Source organism: Pseudochaenichthys georgianus, chromosome 16 (assembly GCF_902827115.2).
Source record: "Pseudochaenichthys georgianus chromosome 16, fPseGeo1.2, whole genome shotgun sequence".
NCBI lineage: Eukaryota > Metazoa > Chordata > Actinopteri > Perciformes > Channichthyidae > Pseudochaenichthys > Pseudochaenichthys georgianus.
The window spans coordinates 19,709,256-19,734,709 of NC_047518.2; the positions used below are offsets into that span (position 1 = coordinate 19,709,256).

Below are 25,454 nucleotides of genomic sequence, written 5' to 3' on the forward strand. Positions count from 1 at the left end.
GAAGGATCCGAAGTAGAGATGATGAAGTGGTTTTACATGGAGAGATAGGGAAACTGGGAAAGAAGAGAAGCAGAACAGAAATCAACGTAATGCTAAAGGGAGGAACATGCAACCATCAAGAAAATAAGAGAGGAAAAGGAAAAGTCATTAGCCAAAGAAGAGTTTTGTGTGTTTATTATAAGCTTTGTGGTTTAAATTCTGATTGGAACCAAACACAGACATGTGGCTGCTTAAATTAAGACTAATGTGTATAACATTTAAAAGACATTTGAACATTTAAAAATAACTAAATATTTGTTTGTACAAATGCAAGCTGAGGACTTAAAAAAGTTCAAAAGGCATCTTCCTGTGAATATAAATGTATTATATATGTACATGTGCAACCCCCCCCCCCCAATCAATGCACCTGTATTTGCATCTGTATTTGTTCGCCAAATGTCAATAATTTAGTTCTGACTTAACACAACCCATATGTGTCTTGGGTTGCAAACGGCATTGTGTTTTTGTATGCGTCTATCTGTTGTGATTGCCCTGCGTGACCAACCTTGTCGTCCTGAGAGTCGGGCTGCAGCAGGCTGTGTTGCTGGATGGCCATGGGGGGAGGCAGAGGGACAGCATCGGCCCCTTCCTCTCCTTCCTCTTCACCGCAGCTCTGCATCCCTGAAGAGGAAGACTTGGACAGGGTGCCACTGCTCAGACCCTCATTACGCATACGCTGGAGATAAAGAGAGGAGGAGAACCATTATTGTCAGAACCAAAACTGCATCTTTAAAGTGTTCTGATGCTGCGCACTGCTTTATCTGTTCTTACTTCCTCCAGTGTCTCGTCCTGTGGCGTTGCAGCGTTGTCGTCAGAGTCCTTTTGCGAGCCGGCCATTGAGTCCATGTTCTTCCTCGTGCCATCGCGGTTCTTCTTGTGCTTGTGGGCGAGTTTCTTGACGTGGCCATCAGCTTTGCCAGAACTCAGCCGCCGCACGGGGCTGGTGAGCCACTTCCTCAAGGTGTTCCCAGGACGCTTGGGGCCTGGAGAGCTGTGATGACCCAGGGTGTGGCTGGAGCCTGGCTGCAGGGCGTCGTTACTGGACACAGACAAGGTGTCTGAGGGTGAGGAGGAGAAAAGGAAGAGAAGGTTGATTAATAACATTCTGATAAGTACCTGTATATATTACATTTGTATTATTCTCAATGATCCCAAAAGGATTATCTCACCAAATATTTGTATCACAAATGCTTGTATACACAGAGTTAAAACAGGCCTATATTTCCATATAACCTCTCCAGGGATTAACATACATTATATAAAACATTAATGAATTGGCAAATTGAAGCTTAGTTTATATTTAAACCTCATTTAATGTTCTAATATATGTTACAAATGGTGTAACAAACCATAAACTACACTATACAACATGTATTTGTGCATATGCAAGTTTGCATGTTAGCGAATATTAAGAGAAGACACAGCTTAAGATAAAAGCCTGTGTGTGTTTGTGTGTTGTGTTGTGCAGTGTAGTGTGCAGTAGGCAGGCTGGCCTCCTCATCACACTGATGGCTGAGCCTCAGGGACTCTGTGGGAGGAGAGCTTTTTGCCTAGCGATGGAGCGATGAAAAAACGATACAAGATAAACGGGACGCTTGAGGCTTTGTCTGAATACTTTAAAGATACATCCACCTGTCTGCTCATTTACTCTGGTTATACTCCCTGTCTCTAGCATAACCCCCTCAGTTACCCTGACTTTTCTGCTGCATGCCACTGAAGAGAGAAACAACATCTCTGGCCTGGCTCAAATAGCACATTTGACCTAGGAGTCTTGCGATCATAATGTTGAGGTTGGGTTTCTTTGCATGCTGTCCCAATATGAAACATGAACCCAACTCTGACACCACAGAGACTTCCCTGGACCAGACATATTGTATGACCTCAAAGATGAACGAAGGTTAAGAGCATGATTTAAGCGTATGCCTTTCTCTGCTGCCAATATAAAAGAGTGAAGACACAAACATAGATGTATACGCACTTCTATTTACCAAGGATTACCCAATGAGAGGAACAAACTGGGACTGGGTCACCTGGTAATGTGTGCACCAAAATGTGGCCCCTTCGTTGCATGTCATCTTTCCTTCTCTGCCCCTTTCCTGTCTGCGGCTGTCTTCTCCAATAAAAAGGCAAACAAATAACACTCCTAAACTGTTTTTGTATCCCTCTCAGGGGATGATGTTCTGATTATGCAGATTATCAGAGTAATTCGAGAAATGGCATGACTTCAAAAACAAGTACATTCCTATGGAGACACGAGTGGAGTCAAGGCAATACTGTCCTCTATCACACCACATCATTTGTTGAGATTCAAATCAAAAATGATACAATGAAATATATTTGATTGGGATAATGTGCAGCCTGACTAAAGAGTTCATTATTTAGCTATCAGAGTGGTACAAACAGAAATGCAGCTGCTCATGATTAAAGCATACACACAAGCTGAATGGCTCTTATGAATGGCAGGTGTGGAAACATTGGCTCCCCTCATTGGACACTTTTTAACACAGCTTGAGTGAACACATCTGCATGTGAGAGTGCGAGTCAGTCTTTCAGCCTCTGGGAGACTTGTTTTTATGGCGCTTTGCTGATACGACGCATGTGTTCTCACATCGCATGCAAAGGGAGAAGAAAGCACAGTTCCCAGAATAACAAGCGTCTCTCACACTATTAGGACTCAAAAAGACATTTTATCCGAGACTCTTCTCACATTATCCCTCGGACAAAGAGCAAGTCATGTGGAGAGATCTTCAGTATAACCTGAGTGATAACAGATCTTTCATGGAATCTGCAGAGTTGAAGTTGTGTAAGAGTCAGGAGAACAATAACGTGAATAGATCAAGGAGGTGTAGATGAGAACATATCCTTTTATTCTGTTAAGTTAAGTTATACCAGAAAAAAAGACAGACAGATACTCTTTTAGCTCCCTGGAAGTAAAGGATTGAACTTCTCAAGAGATTTACAAATCCCACCCAAAGGGCATACTAAAAGACGATTTGACACAATTTGATGGAAGATAATCCCTTTTTTTTGGCACATATTTACATGCAACAGCACTGGTAAGTAAATCATTTAGGGAAGCTGTGAGGTTTAAGTAGTTTCCCCCTGCAGTAACAAATGAAATCCAGAGTCACAAACTTTTATTACGAGTCTGCCCTGGAATGCTTTAGTCATGGATACAATCATGGAGCCTATTTTAGATAACCAAAAGTTCACTATCGTTGGTCTACAAGGATTATTAAAACCTTCTTTTATGAGTTCTCCATTTGTTTCATAATTCATACTCCAAGTAAAAAATACAGGTGCTGACAAGGTGTTTGAATTATTAGGATTTTTGAGACCTGAATACTTTGGGTGAACAACGGTATGTGACCCCTGAAGCCTCTCAAAACTGTTATTTATATTGCAAACCCCCTTTCGGCGGACAACAGTGACAACCCAGAGCAAACACCTGTGTGCATAAGTCATCCTTTAATACCGAGGTGGATATGTGTGCTTTTAAAGGGAGTGAACCTGGGAGCCACACAGGAGTCAGGACTTCACACGTAGAGCAAACAGAGCGCTTCCTGGAGACACACCGGGGTCACGACCTAACATGTAGACATACCGTTAGCAAGTAGTCTGAGCTATTAGACCAAAGGCTGTTTAACTGACACCTTCAATGCACACATGTTCGGTGTTTGGTGTGAAACAATAACTTTGTATCTTTCCAAATGTGTCTTATACACATCTATAAAGGTAAAAGTGAAATCAGTGCATCTGTGGTTCCTGTTGTAAGATCATTTAAATAATCATTTAAATTCTCAATGGTCTATTTTTAAGGAAATGGAATAAATGGGCTTGAATATGAAATGTAGCTTTGGTAATAATTGAACCATGACTAATGTTGTGCTAATGTGGTGTTCCATAAATAAGTAAAATATTCCACCTCGTGTCCTTTGTGTCTTGAATAAAAATGATTACACCTTGACAGTTAGATACGCTTCTGGGGCTATCTTTAGCTCTGGTTATGCCAAGGAGGTTGTGCTAACAGGGGTGTAAATGGGTGAAACATGGGGTCAGTGTCCTTGACACATTCCTCCTCAGTAGAAAATAACCCTACTGACACACTCAGACACACAAAAGGGCATGACATTTGCCCTTTGCCCTGCAGAGAATCCCCCAGATGCTCCCCACTGCAGCTTCAGATGTTTGCTAATCCATCTGCAAGCTACCGAGTGCAATCATTCAGTCAGTGCTTATTCACAACACTCCAAAGTTACATGCTAGAGTTACGACTTTGTGTGTGTGTGTGTGTGTGTGTGTGTGTGTGTGTGTGTGTGTGTGTGTGTGTGTGTGTGTGTGTGTGTGTGTGTGTGTGTGTGTGTGTGTGTGTGTGTGTGTGTGCCTGTGTCTCAGAATAGGAGGGGAGGGGCTGCTGTACAACTGGAATGATCCCAAAAGTCTGCGCAGCTCCACAGAAGCATGCCTGGGATTCCAGAGGTGTCACCAGGGGAGCATCGTTGGTGTGGTCTCATCGTCCCCCGGAGAAATGATACAAACACTCTGACACACAGAAACATCAGTCGCTGTGGTTGGAGAAGAGCTCTAAGGGGCTGAGGTGCAGCTCCAGGGGGTTTGGCTAGATGATCTGTAGAAATGTTGACAATGCTGAAGAGGGCTTAGCACCATCAGCCATAGTTATGGAGGGCGTGGAGATAGGATGGGAGACTTTAAAGACCACCAGCTACAGTACATTTGTTTGATATATATTTATATATTTTTTCAAGGCTTTGTCATATATTGTACACAACAGACAACTGTGAAAACACTAGACAGAAAACCGATTGGGAATGTGAGAAGCTCCTCATCTTACTTTTCTATTTGACCTCATTAATGTGTTTTCTCCCTGGGGTCTACAAAAACCCCCTGCCCACCTGCACAGCACCCGCCTGACCTGGCGCACAGATAGGAACAAATAATCTTATCAATCTGATTTCAGCAGATTTAATATTTCATCACATAACGGTGCATTCACCAAATTACTTTCGCTGCCATAATGCCTCGGCATAATCCGCACTTGATTAGTGAATGCCCTCTGCATTAAAACCCATTTGAAAATCACCAAAATAGAACCATGGTATGACATAACATGATGAACAAACAACAACAACAACAACAACAACAACAACAACAACAACAACAACACCACCACCAAACTGGTAGATTTATCTTTTTGGTAATTGTTGTGTCTTTCTTTACTATATAGAAGCAGCAAGTACAATTGTATCTCCATAAAATAAGCAGCATTATGTAGACATGTTAAAATCTACATATCAAATCCTGCCACAGAACTGAAAATCAGTGTGGTGTTTTCTGAAATATTTAAACGAACTTCAAGAAAACAGGAAATGGACTTGTTTTCAACACATTATGCCATTACTCATGTGGTACACATGATGGAGGCACCTACCCAGGTCCAGCAGCCAGAACTTGCAGCTGTCAGAGTGTCCTCCCTGAGCTGAATCCATGGAGCAAAAAGGGTTTGGAAACACTAAAGACTCAATTCCACGGGCCATGTCAGTCAAATCCCAACCCTCCGGAATTCTGATTTGAAATCTTCCCTCATTGCATATCCACAGGTACGAATACCTGACTTTCAATTCCTTTGCAAAAAAATGTTTTGTTTATGACTTATAGTTCAAAGTAAAAAACAATTCTATGGGAACTGCGTAGTTGAATTTCCAAAGAGAAAGTGTGAAGGCCAGTGTGAGGAAAAATAAAAAGTCAAATGCAGCATAAGAGAGTAGGATGTTTTCTCCTTCTCTATTTGTATCTCCTTCCCTCCCTCTCCTGTGAGTGGGCTGCTGTGAGGATATTGGGCAAGCCTCCACTGTGCCTCTCTGTTCGGAGGGGATGTCTGTAAGCATGCAGCACATCTACCGTAATACTCTTTGTAGAAGCACCCACTCACTTTGTGTGGGCGGGTGCATATATTACAGGCATTTAGATACATGCAAGTTTTGCAGTATGCTTGGAACAAATATAGACTAGGTTATGAAATCCAAGAGAAGTGAGAAACAAAATGTTTCTATAATTTAGAATCTCCACAGGGGTCTGAATAACTATTAGATACTGTATTCTCTACACAATATTCCTACATCTTTACTTGATGTGACACAGTGTGCAGTCCAGAGTAGCTATGCAGGCTAGATACACAAAGATCTCCCTGTAACTGTGAGTGTGTGTGTGTGTTTGTGTGTGCGTGTGTTTTCCTGTAAGAACACACACACACTTGTTCATGCACTGGCCTACACTTACTCGCTGCTCCCGAGTCCTTTTAACGATAACACTGTCATTAAGTTTGTACCGTTGTATTTATTTCATTACGAGAAGCACTGAATGTCAACCTGCATGCTTCGGCAAATGGGGAAACTCCAGTAATAAGATGAAAAATGTGACCAGTGTGTAAATGAAAGTGCTCTAAACCTCATTAACCAGGAATGTGTATGTTTGCTCAGGTTACAGCTGCCAGCCAAACAACACAGGACTTGAATTAACATTACAAATACAAATGCATTGAACACTATAGATGTGAGCTACTGTTTTTTCACACATCCTATAAAAAGAGCAGACAACCAGCTGCCAACTTCACACTTTGCAGACACTTTAATCCTACTGTATGTGAACCATTCAATTCTACTCTAAACAAACATTGGCCTCCAACAGTCAATTATTCTTGCTTGTGGGACACAGCAGGAAAAAGGGGGATTTCCCAGACAACAATAATCCCCTAAACCGTCACCCTACCACAACTTTGGACAAAGTGGGCTACATGGTTAGTCTGTAGACACAAAGGGCTGACAAAGTAGCAAAGACAGTTTTTTCATCCTGATTTTCAGGAACAGCCTTTTTTAACCTCAGCAACCCCATGTAGTGAGAAGCTCCTTTTCATCATTCCTACTGGCCACACAAACACACAGATTCCAACAGTGAGGGCTTGTTAGGCTCAACCAAGGGACCAAAGAAAGCCAGATAAAACAGGAGCCCCTGTAACGAAAACAGAGATGAAAGGCAGTGAAGCCACAGTGGAAAGTATATAATGAGTAATTGGAAAATTCAACCGTTCTTGTGCTGTAGTTGTTATTAAGGTAATTCTTAAGGTGTGAGTGCGGGTATGTACAAGCAAACTATCATTTTAAATTCATAACTTTCTCCTACTGACTACAAAGAAGCTGCCAGCTAAATATTGGTATTCTATATTACCATAGAAACAAGTGATACAGCTCTCACCCACTCTTGTAGATTAAAAAGGCACACGCAGAATGACAGCAGCTCATCTCTCAAACGAACCAAGAGTCAAATGAGGGTCATGTCTGTTTATAGAGTCCTGTCCTCTTACTCACTTCTGTCAGCTATATGTATTCTTTGTTTTGCAGTATTGTGTACTGTATAAAATCTATACTCATTATCAATTAATCTATCTATTTAAAATGTAAGAGTGGACCCACTGCAATGCCTTAAATGGCCCAATAGCAGACATGAAAATAACATTAAGCAATCAGCTCTGATTGTTTAGGCTTATTGAGAAACAGTAAGACGCCAGATGTCTTTACATCAAACCATGGTGGAATATGGACTAGTTCACATAAAGAAGGAACCAGTAACCTCAGAGAGGCAGATCTAACAACAGTGTACAAGAATATGGAACATGATAGCAGCAGGTCTGACATTAGACACACCTACTGGATAAAGGAAGCATGACCAGTGCAACAATACTGATCAGTCACCTGAGCCAGCTACGGGGCTTTTGGCAGAGGACATGAACTGAATACATGCTCACATAGTTTGCAGGAATAATGTTGACTATTATAAGGGTATAAAAGTATGGGATCGAGTTACAAGACACAGCCATCAAAATCAAACTTGCACTGCAAGGAAACACTGTTATAATAAATCAAACCATTTTTGTATACTAAGAACTACAATCTTTGACCCTGTATCTATAATGTCAAATAAACATTTTGTCCTCCTAATCTTTTGAGCCCAAGACTTGTGAATTAATAATGTGTGTGTCTATTTATGCAGAAGAAATCCCACATTTCTAACAAAAATCACACATACAGGAAACAACCTTAGGGTCCACGTTATTGACTCATCTTAATAAGACCCTTTGGGCACAACAACAGATGCAGAATCTGGTTGTGTAATATTTCATCTGTGTTACCATGGAGGGAAATGCCGCTGCGTTATAAGGTTCTCTGACAGTAACACGATCTGTGGATATCAACATTGCTGAAAATGTAAAGGTGAAAATCATTTTTAAGATAATTAAAAGAGAGCTGTGCTTTAAGCGGGATTTTCACAGTTGCATAGCAACACCCAAAAATACATGTATGTGCATCCCCAGCACTTAATATGACAATAATGCCGGTGTCGGTATAAAAACAATGTCATCCTACCTTTGTGGTTGAAGAGCCCCTCCATCTCCATGGAGGACCTGGAGTGAGCGATGCAGAGCATGGCACAGGGCACGATGCCCTCCTGGGCCGGAGAGCGGTCTGTGGTCCGCACCAGGACCCAGTCCGGCTTGTCGTGGAGACGCTCCAGAACCTCCACAGTCTGGCCTCGCCGCACCGTCAGCTCCCCGCTGCCACCTCCACTGCTGGCCAGAAAGTCATGGATCACCATCGTCAACTCACAGCCACCGGAAAGCTGAAATGGAAGAAAATATTTATTTGAAAACCTATTAATGATTACCTGTTAACAGATGCTGGTATTTGATCATTCTACCGTTCACGTTTGCAGAAAGCATGAATGCAGTTGGTATTCAACTTAATCATAGAGTCCAGATACTAGCCCCACCACTGTCATTCAGAAAGAACACTTACACGACACCACTCAAAGTAATGAATGGACTCTGAGAACACAAAGTCCATATTCCCACACTACCTCCTCTGATCACAGCACAGGTACTTCAGCAGCACCGTAAAGTCAAAATGTGAATGCACTGATGATTGATGACTCACTCCAGCACAAAACATCACTCTGAAAATCTGACTCCACTTATCTAGGAATCATTTAAGTGTCTATGAATTGGAAGGCTTTTATAAACAGAGGTGAAACCAGGTGGAATTAGTCACTTGCTCACTGGTATTTCTGTTGAACACGTGACTGCAAATGAAATAAATGTACAAATATGAATTACAAAATAATATATACTATCTGTTTTTGTCTGTGAAAGAGTTAAAATCAATTGCCTGTATTTAAACACAATATATGCAAATTAAAATTAATGTCCAATCCTGCTTGAGTTGTCCTCTGTGCTTGAATGTCATGCTTAAAGTTTCCTAGGTATTGACTTAGCATTTTAATTTAATGCATTTGTTGTTACATTCTCTAAGAACAAGCGACATTTAAGAATATTTTGAGCATGTATATCAAATATGAACTAATAGCAGATGAGGAAAGTGTGCCAAGTATCTTGTGCCCTTTATAACCAAAGTAGATAACATTTATCATTTCAGAGATGTTCACTTTGTTTAAGCCACATCATTGTTATTTTTTTGTTAAAATAATGCAAAGCACATTATTTGCAACATACCCTTTGATAGTGTGGCAAAGCCAGAGAGCTTAGGAGTTGGGAAACGGGATGTGAGATCCTGTCCTCCAGCCTCTGCATTGTTTTCCACTCCCGCATTGCAAGATAAATCCAAGATAAATCCAAAAAAAAAAAAAAAACCTACAGCAGTCCTATAAATCTCCTAAATCAAAATCTGCAGTGGCCTAGTAAGCACAAGCTGGAAAATTATATAATTGATTAAACTTTTTATGGAATATTTCCCCTGGGAAAACAGCCTCAGATAATTACAATCCTGATCCATGAGAGCCTCCCCAGGCTAGAAGAGAAGTTGCTGTCCTCCACCGTTACGGCCAACAGCACTCCTCTGTGGGTTCTTACAATCAGACTATTGAAGCTTAAATGATTCCCTGCTGTGTGTCTCTTCCCCGGAGCGGAGCAGTTAATCCATCCGTGTCTTTAAACAAGTCTTGTCACAATTAAGCTCACTAATGTCCATTGATAAATAAAAAAACACTCTGTGAAATGTGGAGAAAAAAAAACATTGCCTGAGTTTTTCTATGTTTAAAGCAAAGTGTGAGATCGATAGCTGTGAGGACTTCAAACTGTGCTCTCCTGTCTGGCATACAGACGAGCATCCTCTGTGAAGGGAGCGTGGGAGGCTGAAGCTGCTGACACACAAGTCACTCACTAAAGCAGAGACACACACACACACACACACACACACACACACACACACTAGCACAAACACACCACTGTCACCGTCTCTTGAATGAGAGGTCCCACAGAGAGACCTCACATAGAGAGAGATAGAGAGAAGCATTCAAACGGCGAGATAGAGATGCTAAATGTATACTTGCATGTGTGATGTGTGTTTTAAATGATAGAGCTTGTGAGTATATCCTTAAACGGAGATAACTCTCAATATTTAATTAGTGTGTAATAGTTTTTACTCAAGTGGCTAAACACACACATGAACACAAACACAGTGCTCACCTCCTCAACCTTTGGTGTCATGAACCAACCCCAGAGCTAGCTTAAGGCTAACAGTTTACTTAACAGTGACAGTGAACACGCTTATCTTATTTATGTATTGTTAGTAACAGTAGAACTGTATTAGGAAGAGCTGGGGAAAGTCCAATTCAAGTGTGAAAGTTAAGACCACATGTAAGAGTCCACCGCTACAGTTTATAAATAGTATGACATAAAAGCATAAATAGAATGTGTTTATCTATGTGTTCTGGTATGTGGATGTGTGTTGGCTTTATAGCTGCTCATACTGAGCGTAGGAGGACATGCCTTCTGTGCTGCTATTACCATATATAACCACAGCCGACTCTACATGTTCACAGCAAAGAGATTCACACACACACACACACACACACACACACACACACACACACACACACACACACACACACACACACACACACACACACACACACACACACACACACACACACACACACACACACACACACACACACACACACACACACACTTCAAACTCTGTCAGATGGACGGTTTGTTCCTCCTAACACAATCCAACACCATCACAGGAAACAACTCGAGGAGAGTTGCATGTATGTAACGAGGTTGCAGCTTTGGATGTGTGATGGCATGACATGGACCAATGAGAGAGTAGATACATTTTGACTGAAATAACTCAATAGTCTGTTTGCATGTCAACATATGAAAAAAAAACCTGTGTGCTGCCCAGTACATTTTGGGGATGAAGAATAGTGTGAGTGTGAGTGTGAGTGTGAGTGTGTGTGTGTGTGTGTGTGTGTGTGTGTGTGTGTGTGTGTGTGTGTGTGTGTGTGTGTGTGTGTGGGTGTGTGTGTGTGTGTGTGTGTGTGTGATCGTACCTTATCACTGTCCAGGGTATTCTGGGAAGTTCGTGAGGCGATTGAGATGGTATCCGGTTGGCTGCTTGCGTCTCCCTGGCTGTCCAGCTCCTCTCCATCCCTGAAGGAAATATTACTGTCATTATATTATTATAACATAATCCTTATGATTTATTGATACATCAGAGCCAGGATTCTAAGATCTGCTTTGCTCTGTCGTGTCACTTTTATTTATTTGCATTATATGTAATGGTTAACTCAAGTAATATTTTTAAAAATGGTATTGATGTATTTTTTTGTATTATGTTTTGCATAAACAAAATGCCTTTTCCATAATATACTTTTTTGAAGGCAACATACATGACATCAGAGTGATGCACTTTCAGCTTACCGTCTGCCTTTGTGTTTAGCTGTGGTGGCTTTAGGGATGTGGATGGGCTCCTTCAGAGCTCCGCGCAGGTGCACCGTTCTCTCCTGGATGACCTCCCGGATGTGTTTGATCCAGTCCTGCTTGTTCTCAATACTTGAAGACTGAGACACAACACACAATTGGGTATCATCATAACATGATCTAGCATTCTTCAGAAAGCTTTTTTAATGGTTGTTTAGAGTCTTCTAACTTATGGAGTAATACAAGGGGAATATCAAAAATACCTTTCACGGATATGTCAACAAAATGAAACAGGGAATTTGTTTTGATTTTCTGATTATGTTTTGGAAATGTATGCTAATTATAATGTACAATTTGCAGATTCACAAACACAAATAAGAACCATCTTCGTGTTATAACTGGGAAAGTGAAATGGTGATATCAGTATGTTTAAAATGTATACCCTATTCACCTGAAGTGTCTCACTGTTAATTGCTGACCCATGACGCAGAATCAGATTTAATTAAGCAATTATACAGCCCTGTCTGAGCGCTTTGATCCTTGCAACCTCATGATTGAGTCACACATACATATTCAGACACAATGTGAAATGATGGCAAGAATGATAAGTGTCTCCATAAATCCACTTAAAGCTCCACAGATAGACGCCGCCTCCTGTTAATTGACATCACTGAGCCAATGCTACAGTGTATTTAGCACATGACGCTTATCTGTGTCATATCTTCCTCCTTCTCTTAGCAACTAGCAGCACCATGGCTGCAGTGGCACCGTGTTGTATAAGACACAGATTCAAATGGAAGTTATGTAATTAGACAGATAACTGTACAGCACACATTCACACATCGTAACACATACACTGGGATCCACGCATTTGACTCGTTCTCTCTGTCAGTCTCAAAACGAAACACTCCTGAACACCCTGCATCAAATATTGCTTCTGACTCACAATGTGAGAGCTACCAAGTTGCTTGTGAGTTTGGATTATGACCCATCAACTGCTATGCTAATGTTTCTGAGTGATGGGTGAATAAGTAGCAGAAAGTAACACTCCACCCCCGTACAGGGAGTGAACTTTCTTGGCTGAACAGAGGAGACTATGTAGGATTCAGTGGAGGTGGTCCACAGACACGGGTGACTTTTCTTCTTTATGTGTGCACAAGAAAAGTCACCTTCAGAGGAATCTTATTGATGGTCTATTTTACACTTAGTACATTGCCGGAGGGGAAGTAAAGCTTCTCATGAAGGGACAACATATTTGGTTCTCAGTCTTTAATTGATAATTTGTTACAGATACTGTTGTAAAATACTTCAAATGATACAAAGATGTTTATTGAAATTTATATTATGAAATAATATATTATGCACTGACCAATGATCCCAATTACAATGAACATACCTTTAGGACGATCTTGTTGTCTGAGGTCGGGGTTCTGCCCACCCACAGGGCAAACTTACAAGGATCTCCCTCCACATGTTCTGTCACCCCAAGCTCTGATGTCTGAGGGGTAGAATAAACATGTCAGCAGACTCCCATTGAAAAGAAAAACAATTACAAATGTGTAACCAAAATAAGAACTGTGTGTCATTGAGGTCTTCCAGCTAACCCATCTCTCCCAAAAATCAAAGATTAATTCTAAATCAAACCAAGTCTTAAGACACTTTTTAGCTAGATTCAGTCTTAATTAGATCAAGGTTGAATTTATTTGTCAACGTTTATTTTGTATCAATCATCAAATCTACCTGATGATGAGTCCGATAACATTATCTGTTGTATACTATCTCCATGAGATGAGTTTGTGGTTTTATCATTAGGTTTGATACATCCATAGCTTCCTAGCATTATCCGACCATAGATTGCCCGAGTTAGGTTCAAAATACATCAGAGTTAATTTATTTTCTGTCCAAATTGGTAGGGGATGGATAAATGATAAAGTGTGATCAAACAGTTACTTACAAAGAGCTTGCTCTTATACAGGTACTTGCTGCGCCCGTTGGAGTCTTTGACTTCTTTGCTGAAGACCAGAGACATCTCAAAGAGGAAGAGGTGTCGGTCTCGACCCTTCCTGATCAGAGTCTTGGGATCCCATACCTGGAAGGAATCCTGAAGTATCAACTCTCCCTGGGAGTCGATGTTCCCATCAAACCCTGAGGTAGTGAAGACAGGGGAAGAAAATGCCATTGAGTGGTGTAAGCATGCATGTGCAGTATGTAGACACATGTTCGTGGGTGGCAAAAGGAAGCAAGGTGAATGAAGTCACTGCTGACTCACAGCTGATTCATTTGTGCAAAATATGAGTGACGTGGTGACATTCACAAAAGTGAAATAGTTCAATTTAGGGCTGTCAGTCGATTCAAATATTTAATCGCGATTAATCGCATGATTGTCCATAGTTAATCGCGATGAATCGCAAATTAATCGCACATTTTTGATCTGTTCTAAATGTACCTTAGAGGAATATTTTTCAAGTTTTTAATACTCTTATCAACATATGAGTGGACAAATGTGCTTTCTGCTAATGTTTATTATCGTTTGAACAATGACAAATATACTCATGAATATTAAACAACAACCTCTGAACATTACAAATATTCGCCTCAATTCAACCTGGAACCTCTCTCATACAATAATACAATACAAATGGCGTGTGCGTGTGTGTGTGATGGATCGTTGGAGCTATGTGCAACTCAAGGCATATGCTCGAACGGGAGCTGCCTGGACGCTGCAATCATGTTGCACTATCCGAGCTGAGTGTGCTGACTTTTCGTACAATGTCCCACTGTCTGGCTGCCTGCATAAAGTGCTCGGCGTAGTTATGGCGAAATGTCGCTCCTCTGTTTTCATTTAAACAGCTCCTTATATCCGTTAGCGCAGCTAGCTAGCACCAGATGCTAACAACAGCAATGCACGTAAGGTCTCTCTCTCGCTCGCTCGGGCCACACATACACACACCCTCCCGGTCCTCCAGATGGCCAGTCGGTGCCTGCCGGTGAGCGTGGAAGTGTGGTCTGCCACAAGCGGGCAGCAGGAGCGGGGCTGTCAGCATCAGCTTTTAGATGGTGTTTTAAACTCGATGCGCTCTGAAACTACGGGGCAGCCGAGGAAAAAAAATACACATGCGTTAATCGCGTTAAAATAATTAGTGGCGTTAATTTGTGTTGCGTTAACGCGTTATTAACGCGTTAACTTGACAGCCCTAGTTCAATTAATAGGAAACAACAGTCACTCGGAACACACTCAGAATACAAAAATAATTGAGTTCCATAAATAGCAGATGGATGCGTGTGTGTGTGTGTGTGTGTGTGTGTGTGTGTATACCTACCATCCAGCATAGAAAGGTGCATGGCATCATTGGCTCTCTTTGGGACACTGAGCATGACTTCAAGACCGTCCTTTATCTCCCCTTTACCCTCCTCACAGCATGTCAACAACTCCTACATGAAGACAACAACCAGAGGCACACACACAGAGTGAGATTCAAATGGAGTAGAAAGGACATATTCGTGATTGTGTTAAGGGATTTTGTTGCTACAGCATGCAGTACCTTGAGAAGCAGCTGGTATTTAGTGATTCTCTGGACAGGTTTGATCAAGTAGGAGGAGATGGAGTTGGCCAACCGATGCCTTTGCTGGATTTCCTGCAAATCAAAAGGGGAAATAAACACATTCATTACTCAAAACAACAACTGATTAATCTTAAATCTAAAATTACATTTTATCATACATGAAGCAGTTTTGGTAGTGACTTACATCAAAGTAAGGTCCAGCATGTTCCAGGATGAGCTGAGTGGAGTCGGGCTTGTTCTTACAGTAGTTCACATACATCTGGAACTTATCAGCCTGAGCAACAAACACCAGTACTTTAGTCACAGGTCAGGATATCAAAATATTCAGATGCAAGATAGCCCATACTGTAGGGTAAATGTTTGTTGTTGTATAAAGAGATTACTTAGGAAACATTTATACTAGAGGAGGAAGCTGCTCTAGTGTAGTGTATATGTTCTGGGTATTTATTATATAAATCAAAAGAAGGATGGTACAACTTGTAAATGTTGATGAATAAAAGGTATATTAACAAGTCAAGTAACAACTCATACCCAAGTCACAAAACAATGGCCGACATCCTCTGGAAGCTGCTCATATTTCTCCAACTCCTTCAGGAAGATACTGTTCAGAGACAGAAAGAGGAACAATCAAAAGCCAAGTAACTGATGTGGTAAATGTACTTATCCTGTAAAAAGAGCAACTTAAAATGTGTATTTTAAAATACATTGTCATATAATACATGTCAATGGTAAAGAATACATAATGCAGCATAAGACTGCTCTACTGACTTGTGATGAAACTCGTAGAGGTCCTGCATGTTTCCAAATATGATGTGTTCCTTGTTAACAATACCAGGAGGAATCTCCTCCACTCCGCTGGTCATCTCCCACAGGTACGTCTGCACGCACACACACGCACACACACACACACACACACACACACACACACACACACACACACACACACACACACACACACACACACACACACACACACACACACACACACACACACACACACACACACACACACACACACACACACACACACACACACACACACACACACACACACACACTTCATTAAAAACCTAGAACACAATTATGCCATTGTCTTAAGTAACCCACTGAAATATCTAATGTTTAATTAGCTGAAAGAGGAAAGTAAAACAAATTAAAAGAAAAGCTTCATGCAATAAGAACAGCTATATACAATTGTTTAAAAACCACAGTGAGATGATTTAGATGACTTAGTCAAATTACTATAAGTGTGAAACACCGATAAGTGAAAACACTTTAACATTCTCTAAAGGTGAATGCTGATGTATGTGTGTGTGTTCACTACAATACTTACATCCATACACTCCCGTAGGTCTCTGACGTAAGTTTTCTCTGTTTGAATCAGCTCAGCCATTATAAATCTGAAAGGACATGCACAGGGGAAACACTGATGAACAACGGGCAGGGGCTGTACATACTGTAACTAAACACAAGTCAAACCTGTTGTGAAGACTAGTGTGTGGCGGAACAAATAGTATAAGCATTTAAAATGTTGAAGGTTCACTCTGCTTTACTGTTTCTACATTCTTTTGTAAACTACTGTGGTAGTGCTGTAGCTATATGCAGATGCATAATAAATAGACTTCAATGGGCTTTCCCCGAGCTCTGCCTCATACATTTCTGCTGTAATAGGGCTCACATGGCTTGTGGACATATGGACTGTAATATACAGGCTGTTCACACTCCCTGATGTTTGAATTACCACCAAAAAACATTTTAAACTAATGACTAAAGATATTCTATACAAAATCAGGCACACTTGTGATAAATACTCATGAGGCTCCTCTTACGCGCAACATATGTTCCATCTCCATTTGATTTCATTTGAACATTTCATCATCACTGTGCTGTGCTCATTTGATTCATTTGCATGAACTGATAATTCCTTATTATCATCAATCAATTTGAAATGAAAGCCACAGCAATACAATACAATTAAACTGAAAAATAATATGTTTTTCTATGTATTCAGGGATTCACTGAATTATTCATTGATGCATTTTTCCAGGCATGTGATAGAAAACCTGTGATGCTTAACACCCGGTGGCAATCAGAGCATGTGCCAGAGAAATGTCTGTTGCACTTACTCTTTCCTTCGCGCTGACTTCCGCTTCTCCTCGTTGAGTTCATGGGCGGCATCCCTCAGCTTGACCTCTAACCCTGGGGCACTGGCTGGGATAATGTCCAATTGCAGACCTTTACTCTGAAAAGGACACAGTGGCTTTTATGTTCTGCACAACAGGCATGGAGGCCATTCACCAGTCAACACTCCAATGTGTGATGCTTTTGCTTTCTCTTCGCACCAGTTCATTACATTGAACTGCTGGGAGATGAAATGTAAATAGGGACAGCAGTTGAAATTCAACAGCCTCAAATAACCATCTGAATGTGACCACCTGGTGCAAGGGCCTACTCTTGAAAATACAGAACAATAAAATCCAGGGGTAGTTTGTATGATTAAATTAATCACTTTTTAATCTCATACTATAACCTCTTCCAGACATGGAGAAAATCAACAGCTGTGTCTCTGTATGCTTCAATTACAGAGAATAATCTCAAGGTTTAGGATTTGGTTTATGAATAAGTTTGTCAAATCACTTATATCTCTTTTCTTTTTTAATTTGTATCAATGGTGTGAACTCACAGCTTTGTTGGAGTCGGAAGAAATGCCGAGCGCCGTTTCCAGGCAGGTTCGATATTTGTCCATGCGGAGAGAAAAGTCCCTGTAGCGCTTGTCCACTGAGGACACCCATTTCTTTATCTCCAGAGCATGGGCGTGGCCCTTGTCACAAAACCCATCCGCCAGCTGGATCAACAGCTTTACCCGCTCTTTGGTTTGCTGTCAATAGAGAGACATTTAGGGAGGGGACAGAGAGAGAAGAGAGGTGGCCGCAGAGAACCAGAGCCAGTGGAGGAAAGGTAGATAAGAGAGAGAGAGTGAGAGTTAGGAATTAGTGTGTGGCTCGATGGACACAATAGCTTGTTCTCTAACACAATAACAGTGACACTGCAACGAGGGAAGGGGACAATACACTGCCCTGGAAATGGGCCTCACAAAAGAGCGCAGGATGGGGCAAACACACACAACGAGCAGAGCAACGGGCACACAATACACACGTAAAGTCTCTACTATTTCAACCTTTTTTAACACATTCATAGATCAACATATAAACACAAGTGAACTCACGTACCTTTGCTGTGATCTGGAAGTCTTCGTGCTCTTTAAGCAGCTCCTGCGTGTGGTGAATGCTGGAGCCGGTGGATGTGTGTGTGGAAAGGTAAAACTCCCCGGTGTCATGGATCCACTCCAGGGCCTGAGGACACAACCAATAATGAATGAGTTAATTAACACTGCAGGGATTTTAGTTACACAATGGTACTTCCCTTTTAACTTTTCAAATCCCAAGACCCACAACAGGTTACCTTTAATTACTTCAATACAATGAAAGCCAATAGGTAGTTTAACACACTCGTCATTATCCTCTTCCTCCTCTCAAATTTAGTGGGACATTCGTTTACATTTGAACTGATCCTTACTTACTTTTTTCACTGTACAGTTTACCTTATGGTAATTCAGGATTAGAAAGTGTAAAAGCCACAATTGTGTAATATCATACAGGAAATATATTTAGAACAATATGCTAAACATTTTAAATGTGTAGCATTCAGTTTCCAAAGGTTCTACTGAAAGCATTTTCTATTCTTATTTTATGTATATATACATACAGTAAGCATGTATAAAGTAAACACATAGGTATAGTATATACCTGGGCCTGCAGGCTCTGACCAGCAGTGGCAGAACTGGTCCACTCAAACTGTGAGACCAGAAAGCATTTTTTTGCCCTGGGGATAAAACCTGGATCACCCTAGAATAGCCATGTCCTAGAAACATCCATGATGTCATCTGATTTTATTGGCTTAGCGCATTGCTGTGTGCCTGTGCTTTGCTATCCACACACCACAAGAGGGAGCAAAAGGTCTGCATTTAAACAGCCGTACACATTAAAAGCCAAGTGCCACAGATGCTGTGGCTTTTCGAGAATAATAGAGTTTCCAGCAGTCAAAGTCACATTTATGTAAAAACTCAGCTCAGTCTGTGGTGTGTGATGAGATACTGGCTGCAAGTGAAAACTCTCATTTCCAAAATCTGTCCTTTTCACAGGTCCTTGTATCTTTGAACCATTGCTGTTGGTAGACTTTTCTTTACTGAGAACTATTGAGTGTTTTTGTGATTTTACCTATGATCCTAGATAAGATATCCTATTCTTCTAAAACATTTTATATGTTCAGTATTGCCTAAACAAAAAGAGTAGTTTGGGAGTTATCTTTGGCAATGCTGTGTAATAAACCTGGTGTTTAAATGTACTGGGCCACATAATGATAGGCGTCTCTTAGACCGTCATTGTTGCAAAGTGTTTGCCAGCCTACATTACTTCCAGCATATTTGAAATGTATCATTACTTAGAAAAACAGACCGCTTGATTTAAAAAGAGAATACAATCAAGATGGAAGTTGCAGCTGTATGAAAACTGAAATGTCAACTTGCAGACTTAAGTTTCAGAACTGTACCCGATCACCTAAGCCTAATTTGTGCCTACTCTGTTTGTACATACAGTGAAGTACACTATCACAATAACCCACCTGCTTGGCGCTGCGTTCAAACACCACATATTGCTGGCACTGGTCCAGCCTGCGCTTCCTCATGGTCCAGAAGTGGAGCACTCTGTTCTCTCTCTGCAGCAACTCATTCAAGATGTCTGATGAAAAAACACAAAATACTTTTATTGACGATGTTTTTCATGTACGTCAGCATTATAAAGGGGCACCTGCATTCGTAATCCTGTGAATACATAAAGGAAATCTGGATAGAAAAAGTTGAATAAGCAGATAACTTGATCAAATGTTTTGAATGATAGAAGCAAAAAGCCAACTACTTACTCTTAACCTGAGTCTCTGGAGCTTTGACGTGGGACAACATGCCGGGCATGTTGACACTGTTTCTGTGCAGATACTTCAAGAAGACATCAGCATTGCGTCTGGCTAACGTGCAGGCCTGTGAGTGAGCAGTATGAGAACAAATGTAACTTGTAATTAGTCAATAGCAATAACCTTCTAACTAATAAAATATTGATGTCATTTCTTTAATATACATTTAAATGACTTGTTCACCTTGAGGAAGGCCTCTTTCTGTTCCAGGTGTTTACTGATCATGGGAGTGACATGGTCTGACTCGCAGTTAGGGCCGAGTTTATCTGCGCCGCCACACCAGTCTTCTTCTCTCTTATACTCCTGCTCCAGGCTTTCTAACACACTGCACACCTGAAACACAGATCAAACAGTACATGAAACCACCTTCTACTTCACAAGACTTGGATGCAACCTCTGAAACGGAAGATTACCTGCTCAGAGGTCTTGTAGAAAGCCACAGACGCATTCACCAGCTTCAGCCGGTCCTCCATTTTCAGCATGAGCTGCTGCCAGTGGTCTGCCACCTTCAAATCGTACAAAACAAATCAGTTTACCACCTGCAGCCTTAAAATAGCAACCACACTGCATTTTTCCCCTTTTCAAATGTTCTTTCAGAGATGTATGTTGCAAGCGAGCATTACCTTTTCTGCACAGTCTCTGATCATATCCATGTCGTAGTGGTTTGCCTGGAGCATGGCCTCAGCCTTCTGCTGCACCTGCAGTGCACTCTGATGGGTTTTCTGCATAAGAGGGAGTTAAAAAACAACAATGAAATTCAAGTTATATGAATCACTATGCCACAATGATTACTTTAAAAATACAACCCTGGCTCATTGCTGTACCCTGTAGGGCTGTTTGGAAGCAACAGAGGAAAGGCTACATAAATAAAAGCTGCACATGATTAAAGCTATGACATACAAATGGTCCTGGGGTGAGCAGTCTGCAGAGGAAATGAGATAAATATGGACAGTATCTGGTATTTCTGTGGCATAGCGGGTAGACTGAGATAGCACTAAAGGAAAGGAAACGATAAGGAGATAAAGGAAGAATGTTAGGAGCACCTACTGTGTACTGTCAATGAGGACCTTCCAATGTTACTTGCTCTTTTCTCACCACACGGGACCCATTTCAGTTTTCAGGGACTACAGTTATGGCATGCTTGTTAAAATTCAAGTCTCACACAAGCAATAATCATAAACATAGCTTTAGTCTGAGTGTGAATCCGTGTGTGTGTGTATGTGAGCTCTGAAGAAGTAGGTCAGGTAAAGACCCGCATTAATATGAGCCAGGCTTGACTGAGTTCAAAGGAAATTCACCCTGCATAATCAGTAGTAAAGAGTTAAACGAAATAAAGGCGATAGGTAAGCAGGAGAAGGGGGAAAAAGGAGGTAGAGATATTACATATTTATAATTCCATTTCATGTGTGATGAGAAGGGGAAGCAGTGGAGCGCATATGAACCTGAGAAGAGTTTGAGAAAGGCAAAAGGTTGAAGGATGAAGGGCAACAATGCAGAGGAGATGCAGCAGTGGGTTAATATGAGGAATAGAGGATACAGAGATGAACTAAGAGAAATACGATGAAAAGGAAGTTGAGGAAAATAGGGTCATAGGTATGAAGAACAGAAGGTCACTGAAAGTAGGAATCCCATGGACAACGACTTGATGCTTTTAAATGATTTATTAATAGAGTCTGAAATGATAAAAAACGATTTATACGTTTTGTCATTTTACCTCAATTGCATGTTGGAATTGTTCGTGTTCCTTCTGCAGCTGTTCAGCTTCTTGTAACGAACTGGCTGTGATCAGACCAGCATTCAGCATGGACTCTCCATTTCGGATCCAACCCAGCACCTAAAACATACAACACAAAGACTTTGGTTATTATTTACTCTTTTTGAACTGTGTTATTTGCACTAAATGCTATGAAAAAATGCAATAATCACCTCAAAAAAGGTACAAGCTGTCTTTTGGGGAAATGTGTCAATCTTCTCTGTTCTCATTTGATCTTCCCTTTTCAGCTCTATGAAGCTCATTCCCCATATTTTCATTTCTCCTCGTTTAATTTTCTTTTCAGATACAATTCTCCATTGGGTCTCTAACTCAGACACCTCTGCATTCCCTTGCATCCTCAATCTTTTCCTGACGTTCTTTGAACTTCACCTTGAGCATGTTTCCCTACCTACCTACTCAATCTTTTACGTAGTCATTTTTTCCCTTTGTACGTAATATATAGTGTTAAAATACACTCTGCCATACACACATTATCAAATTTTCCCCCCGTAGTTTTGCTGGACGTAGTTGTAGCCAAAGGGCATTGTTAAAATGTCAAGGACACTTCTCTTTTCTCTGTGACTCAGCCAGCACACCTGCTGCGTGGGTGAGAGGCAGAACTACAACAGAAGCTACGCTGTAAAAAGATGACGAAACACAACTCTGACACTTGTTTTGCAGCAACTATAGCAAAGCCTATGTTTCCATTGCACTTGTAATGCGCTGAGGAAAGACAGGTATGAGTGTTAACTGCTGAAAATCAGAGGAGCGGTATGTACACATGACATAATGCTTGAACAAACAGCAGCAACATCAGAAATAATGAGTACATACCTGTATCTGACTCATGAGTTTGGTATGGCATACCCAGTTAACAACATATATTCCAATTTCATTATACCACTACAACCGACTTCACTCGACTCTACTTGGAGAGATTGTTGCTCTTTCGTCAATCTCTATTCTTAAACAGTGAAATGTTTTAAATGCAAACGAAAAGCAGTTCTCACAAGTACCAGTATCTTGGTTTGGGAAATGTTAAGCCAAAGAAAAGGAAACACTATAGCAACTGCAGTGCATTAGTAATCTCTGGTCAGGATTTAAAGGCCATGACATTTATAAATAAGTCAGGAGGCTACAATTACCAGATTATGGTTGTGTCCAACTTTAGTCTAACAGAGTTATTTCTCAGATTGTATTGCATGGGAGAGTAAGGCAGACACATTTGAGCTGTATTGTACAATGAAATCTGAACAGTTCATGTGACAAGTTGGAAATTAGTTAATGATCTCAAAGTGGTTTAAATATTTAAAATACAAATATCATAAATAATACAAAAAACAGAAGCCACCACTTTAGACAATTCTGATTTATAAATCCCCATTTGCTTAACAGATATGGATATATTTCTGTGCCAGTCCATTGCTGCATACACTGCCTCTCTGTGGGTAGGTGAGTAAAAATAACACCAGCATCATACTGGCACCACACTCTCATCTTTCTGTCAGATCTGTTCATTAAATACAACGGCAGTGCATCTTGTGAAATGTTTAATTGCACTTTCTCTTCAACTATTCAATACTGTAGTGAAGGTTGAGACCTACAGTAAAGCCTGTTGTCTTTTGGCAGAGTTACTAGGAGAACATGCCTGGGTATGATAATTGGCTCTCTGTTTGTTTTTGTTTTCCATCGAAACATCTGTATGCTACATCGCAAACTCACATTTCCCTGCCGTGCTTGTATTCAGCTACTGAAATTGAAAGAGAATCAGTAGTTGCTATTCACTAATACAATAACAAATTCCATCTATTTCACTCCCAGTCAAGTCAGATACTCTAGTATATTTCTCTCCTTTCCAATTTCCACCTGCTCTTCTCTCTTTAAACCTTGGCTGAACATCCAACCAAACTATATCGCTCAGACTATTCACCAAGGTCAGGTAGCTATACAGAGAGACAGAAAAAAAAGAAAGAAGAGGGAGAACGATTGTTGACACGGGATGAGTCATCCAACCATGGTCATGTACAGACAGAACATGCTGTTGCCTTTTAGCACCCTACTCTGCTGTAACCTCATGGTACGCTGTAGCAATACATTGTCAGAAGGGCTTTCAACATGTCAGTTTGACCTCAGAATATAAATAGCCCCAGGTATGTTTAGTTCTGAAATACACCACATGTGGGCATTCATGTGTGAGCTATTTTCACTTCCAACATTTGTTAATCATTCATAAAATAGGCTTTAAGTATATGGTTCAGCTGTTTGAAAACCAGATGTTGTGAGTTTAATACAGGGATTATCTCTCATAAGTAAAAAGAGTGCTTTTGAAATCACACTTGCGCCCCCCAATCACAGGCTGTGTCATTGTCTATCCTTGATAAACTATCTTGTCCTTCTCTCAAGTACGTACCTGTTTCACTTCAGCCTGCAGATGCCTTAATTGGACACACTGCTCCAGATGTCTCCTGTGCTGCTCTGCTGCCAAGTCCAGCTCCTGCTGCTTCTCGTGGAGAAACTCCAGCAGGCCCTGGACCCGTGTGGCCATGTCCACATCCCTGTCGCACAACAGCTCCACACCTGCAAACAACAGACACTTTTTTGTTACCAAGATCAAGTCCTTTTATGTCCTTTTGTCAAATAGTTCATTTCATTTCAATCTTTATTTCGAACAGATTAAAAAAAATAACAAATAACAAATGTGAAAAAACAGAATACCGTATTGTTAAAATACAGTATTTATCCACATTCATGATACAAAACAAGTCTTCATATTAATAATAATAATAAAAAATCATGTGTGTCCGAAAGGGAGTAGGAGGAAGCAAATGCTTATTAATTCCCACCCCTTACTTGATCAATGAGTGTCCTTTAAATCATTATGCAAGTTATTCCTACTTACATTTACATCTATACATACATATACAATAATTTCTCATCTTCAATCACCTCTCTTCATTCTCATAGTTTTCCAAAAAAAGTGTTTCTGTACATCCTTTTAAACGGAATTATGCTTGTGCTCCTGCTCCAAACCATTCCATAAAACCACCCCACAGATTGTTATACTCATACTTCTCAGAGTTGTTCTGACCTTGAGTTGTTTAAAATGCAGATTTCCTCTCAAAGGAGGAGTCATTATATTATCAGATCAACAGGAATCTAGCAGTTTGCACACATATCTGTCATAAAATGTATCCATATACTCTATGTGGAATTAAAATAATTTCACGATAGTTCCTTTATAGAATAGCATAGCTGGATTGCTATAGATTATACATTCTGA

The 25,454-nt window shown here is 40.7% G+C and overlaps 1 protein-coding gene across 3 annotated transcripts in view; it reads right to left on the reverse strand.

Moving 5' to 3' along the window:
• triob (trio Rho guanine nucleotide exchange factor b) overlaps window positions 1-25,454 on the reverse strand; it is a 122,273-nt gene that overhangs the window by 11,936 nt on the left and 84,883 nt on the right. For 2 of the 3 annotated variants that reach the window (XM_034102021.2, XM_034102023.2), the window contains exons 17-39: window positions 24,585-24,751; window positions 22,136-22,255; window positions 21,045-21,143; window positions 20,835-20,927; window positions 20,605-20,754; window positions 20,374-20,488; window positions 20,077-20,192; window positions 18,627-18,749; window positions 18,080-18,274; window positions 17,523-17,638; window positions 16,730-16,796; window positions 16,165-16,274; window positions 15,928-15,997; window positions 15,581-15,670; window positions 15,376-15,468; window positions 15,154-15,265; window positions 13,788-13,978; window positions 13,230-13,331; window positions 11,834-11,973; window positions 11,464-11,578; window positions 8,478-8,730; window positions 811-1,097; window positions 545-715 (exon numbers count right to left, since the gene is read on the reverse strand). In XM_034102021.2, coding sequence (XP_033957912.2) covers window positions 545-715; window positions 811-1,097; window positions 8,478-8,730; window positions 11,464-11,578; window positions 11,834-11,973; window positions 13,230-13,331; window positions 13,788-13,978; window positions 15,154-15,265; window positions 15,376-15,468; window positions 15,581-15,670; window positions 15,928-15,997; window positions 16,165-16,274; window positions 16,730-16,796; window positions 17,523-17,638; window positions 18,080-18,274; window positions 18,627-18,749; window positions 20,077-20,192; window positions 20,374-20,488; window positions 20,605-20,754; window positions 20,835-20,927; window positions 21,045-21,143; window positions 22,136-22,255; window positions 24,585-24,751 — 3,095 coding nt within the window. The remainder of the gene's footprint in view (window positions 1-544; window positions 716-810; window positions 1,098-8,477; window positions 8,731-11,463; window positions 11,579-11,833; window positions 11,974-13,229; window positions 13,332-13,787; window positions 13,979-15,153; window positions 15,266-15,375; window positions 15,469-15,580; window positions 15,671-15,927; window positions 15,998-16,164; window positions 16,275-16,729; window positions 16,797-17,522; window positions 17,639-18,079; window positions 18,275-18,626; window positions 18,750-20,076; window positions 20,193-20,373; window positions 20,489-20,604; window positions 20,755-20,834; window positions 20,928-21,044; window positions 21,144-22,135; window positions 22,256-24,584; window positions 24,752-25,454) is intronic. The other variant, XM_034102022.2, reaches the window with a different exon arrangement.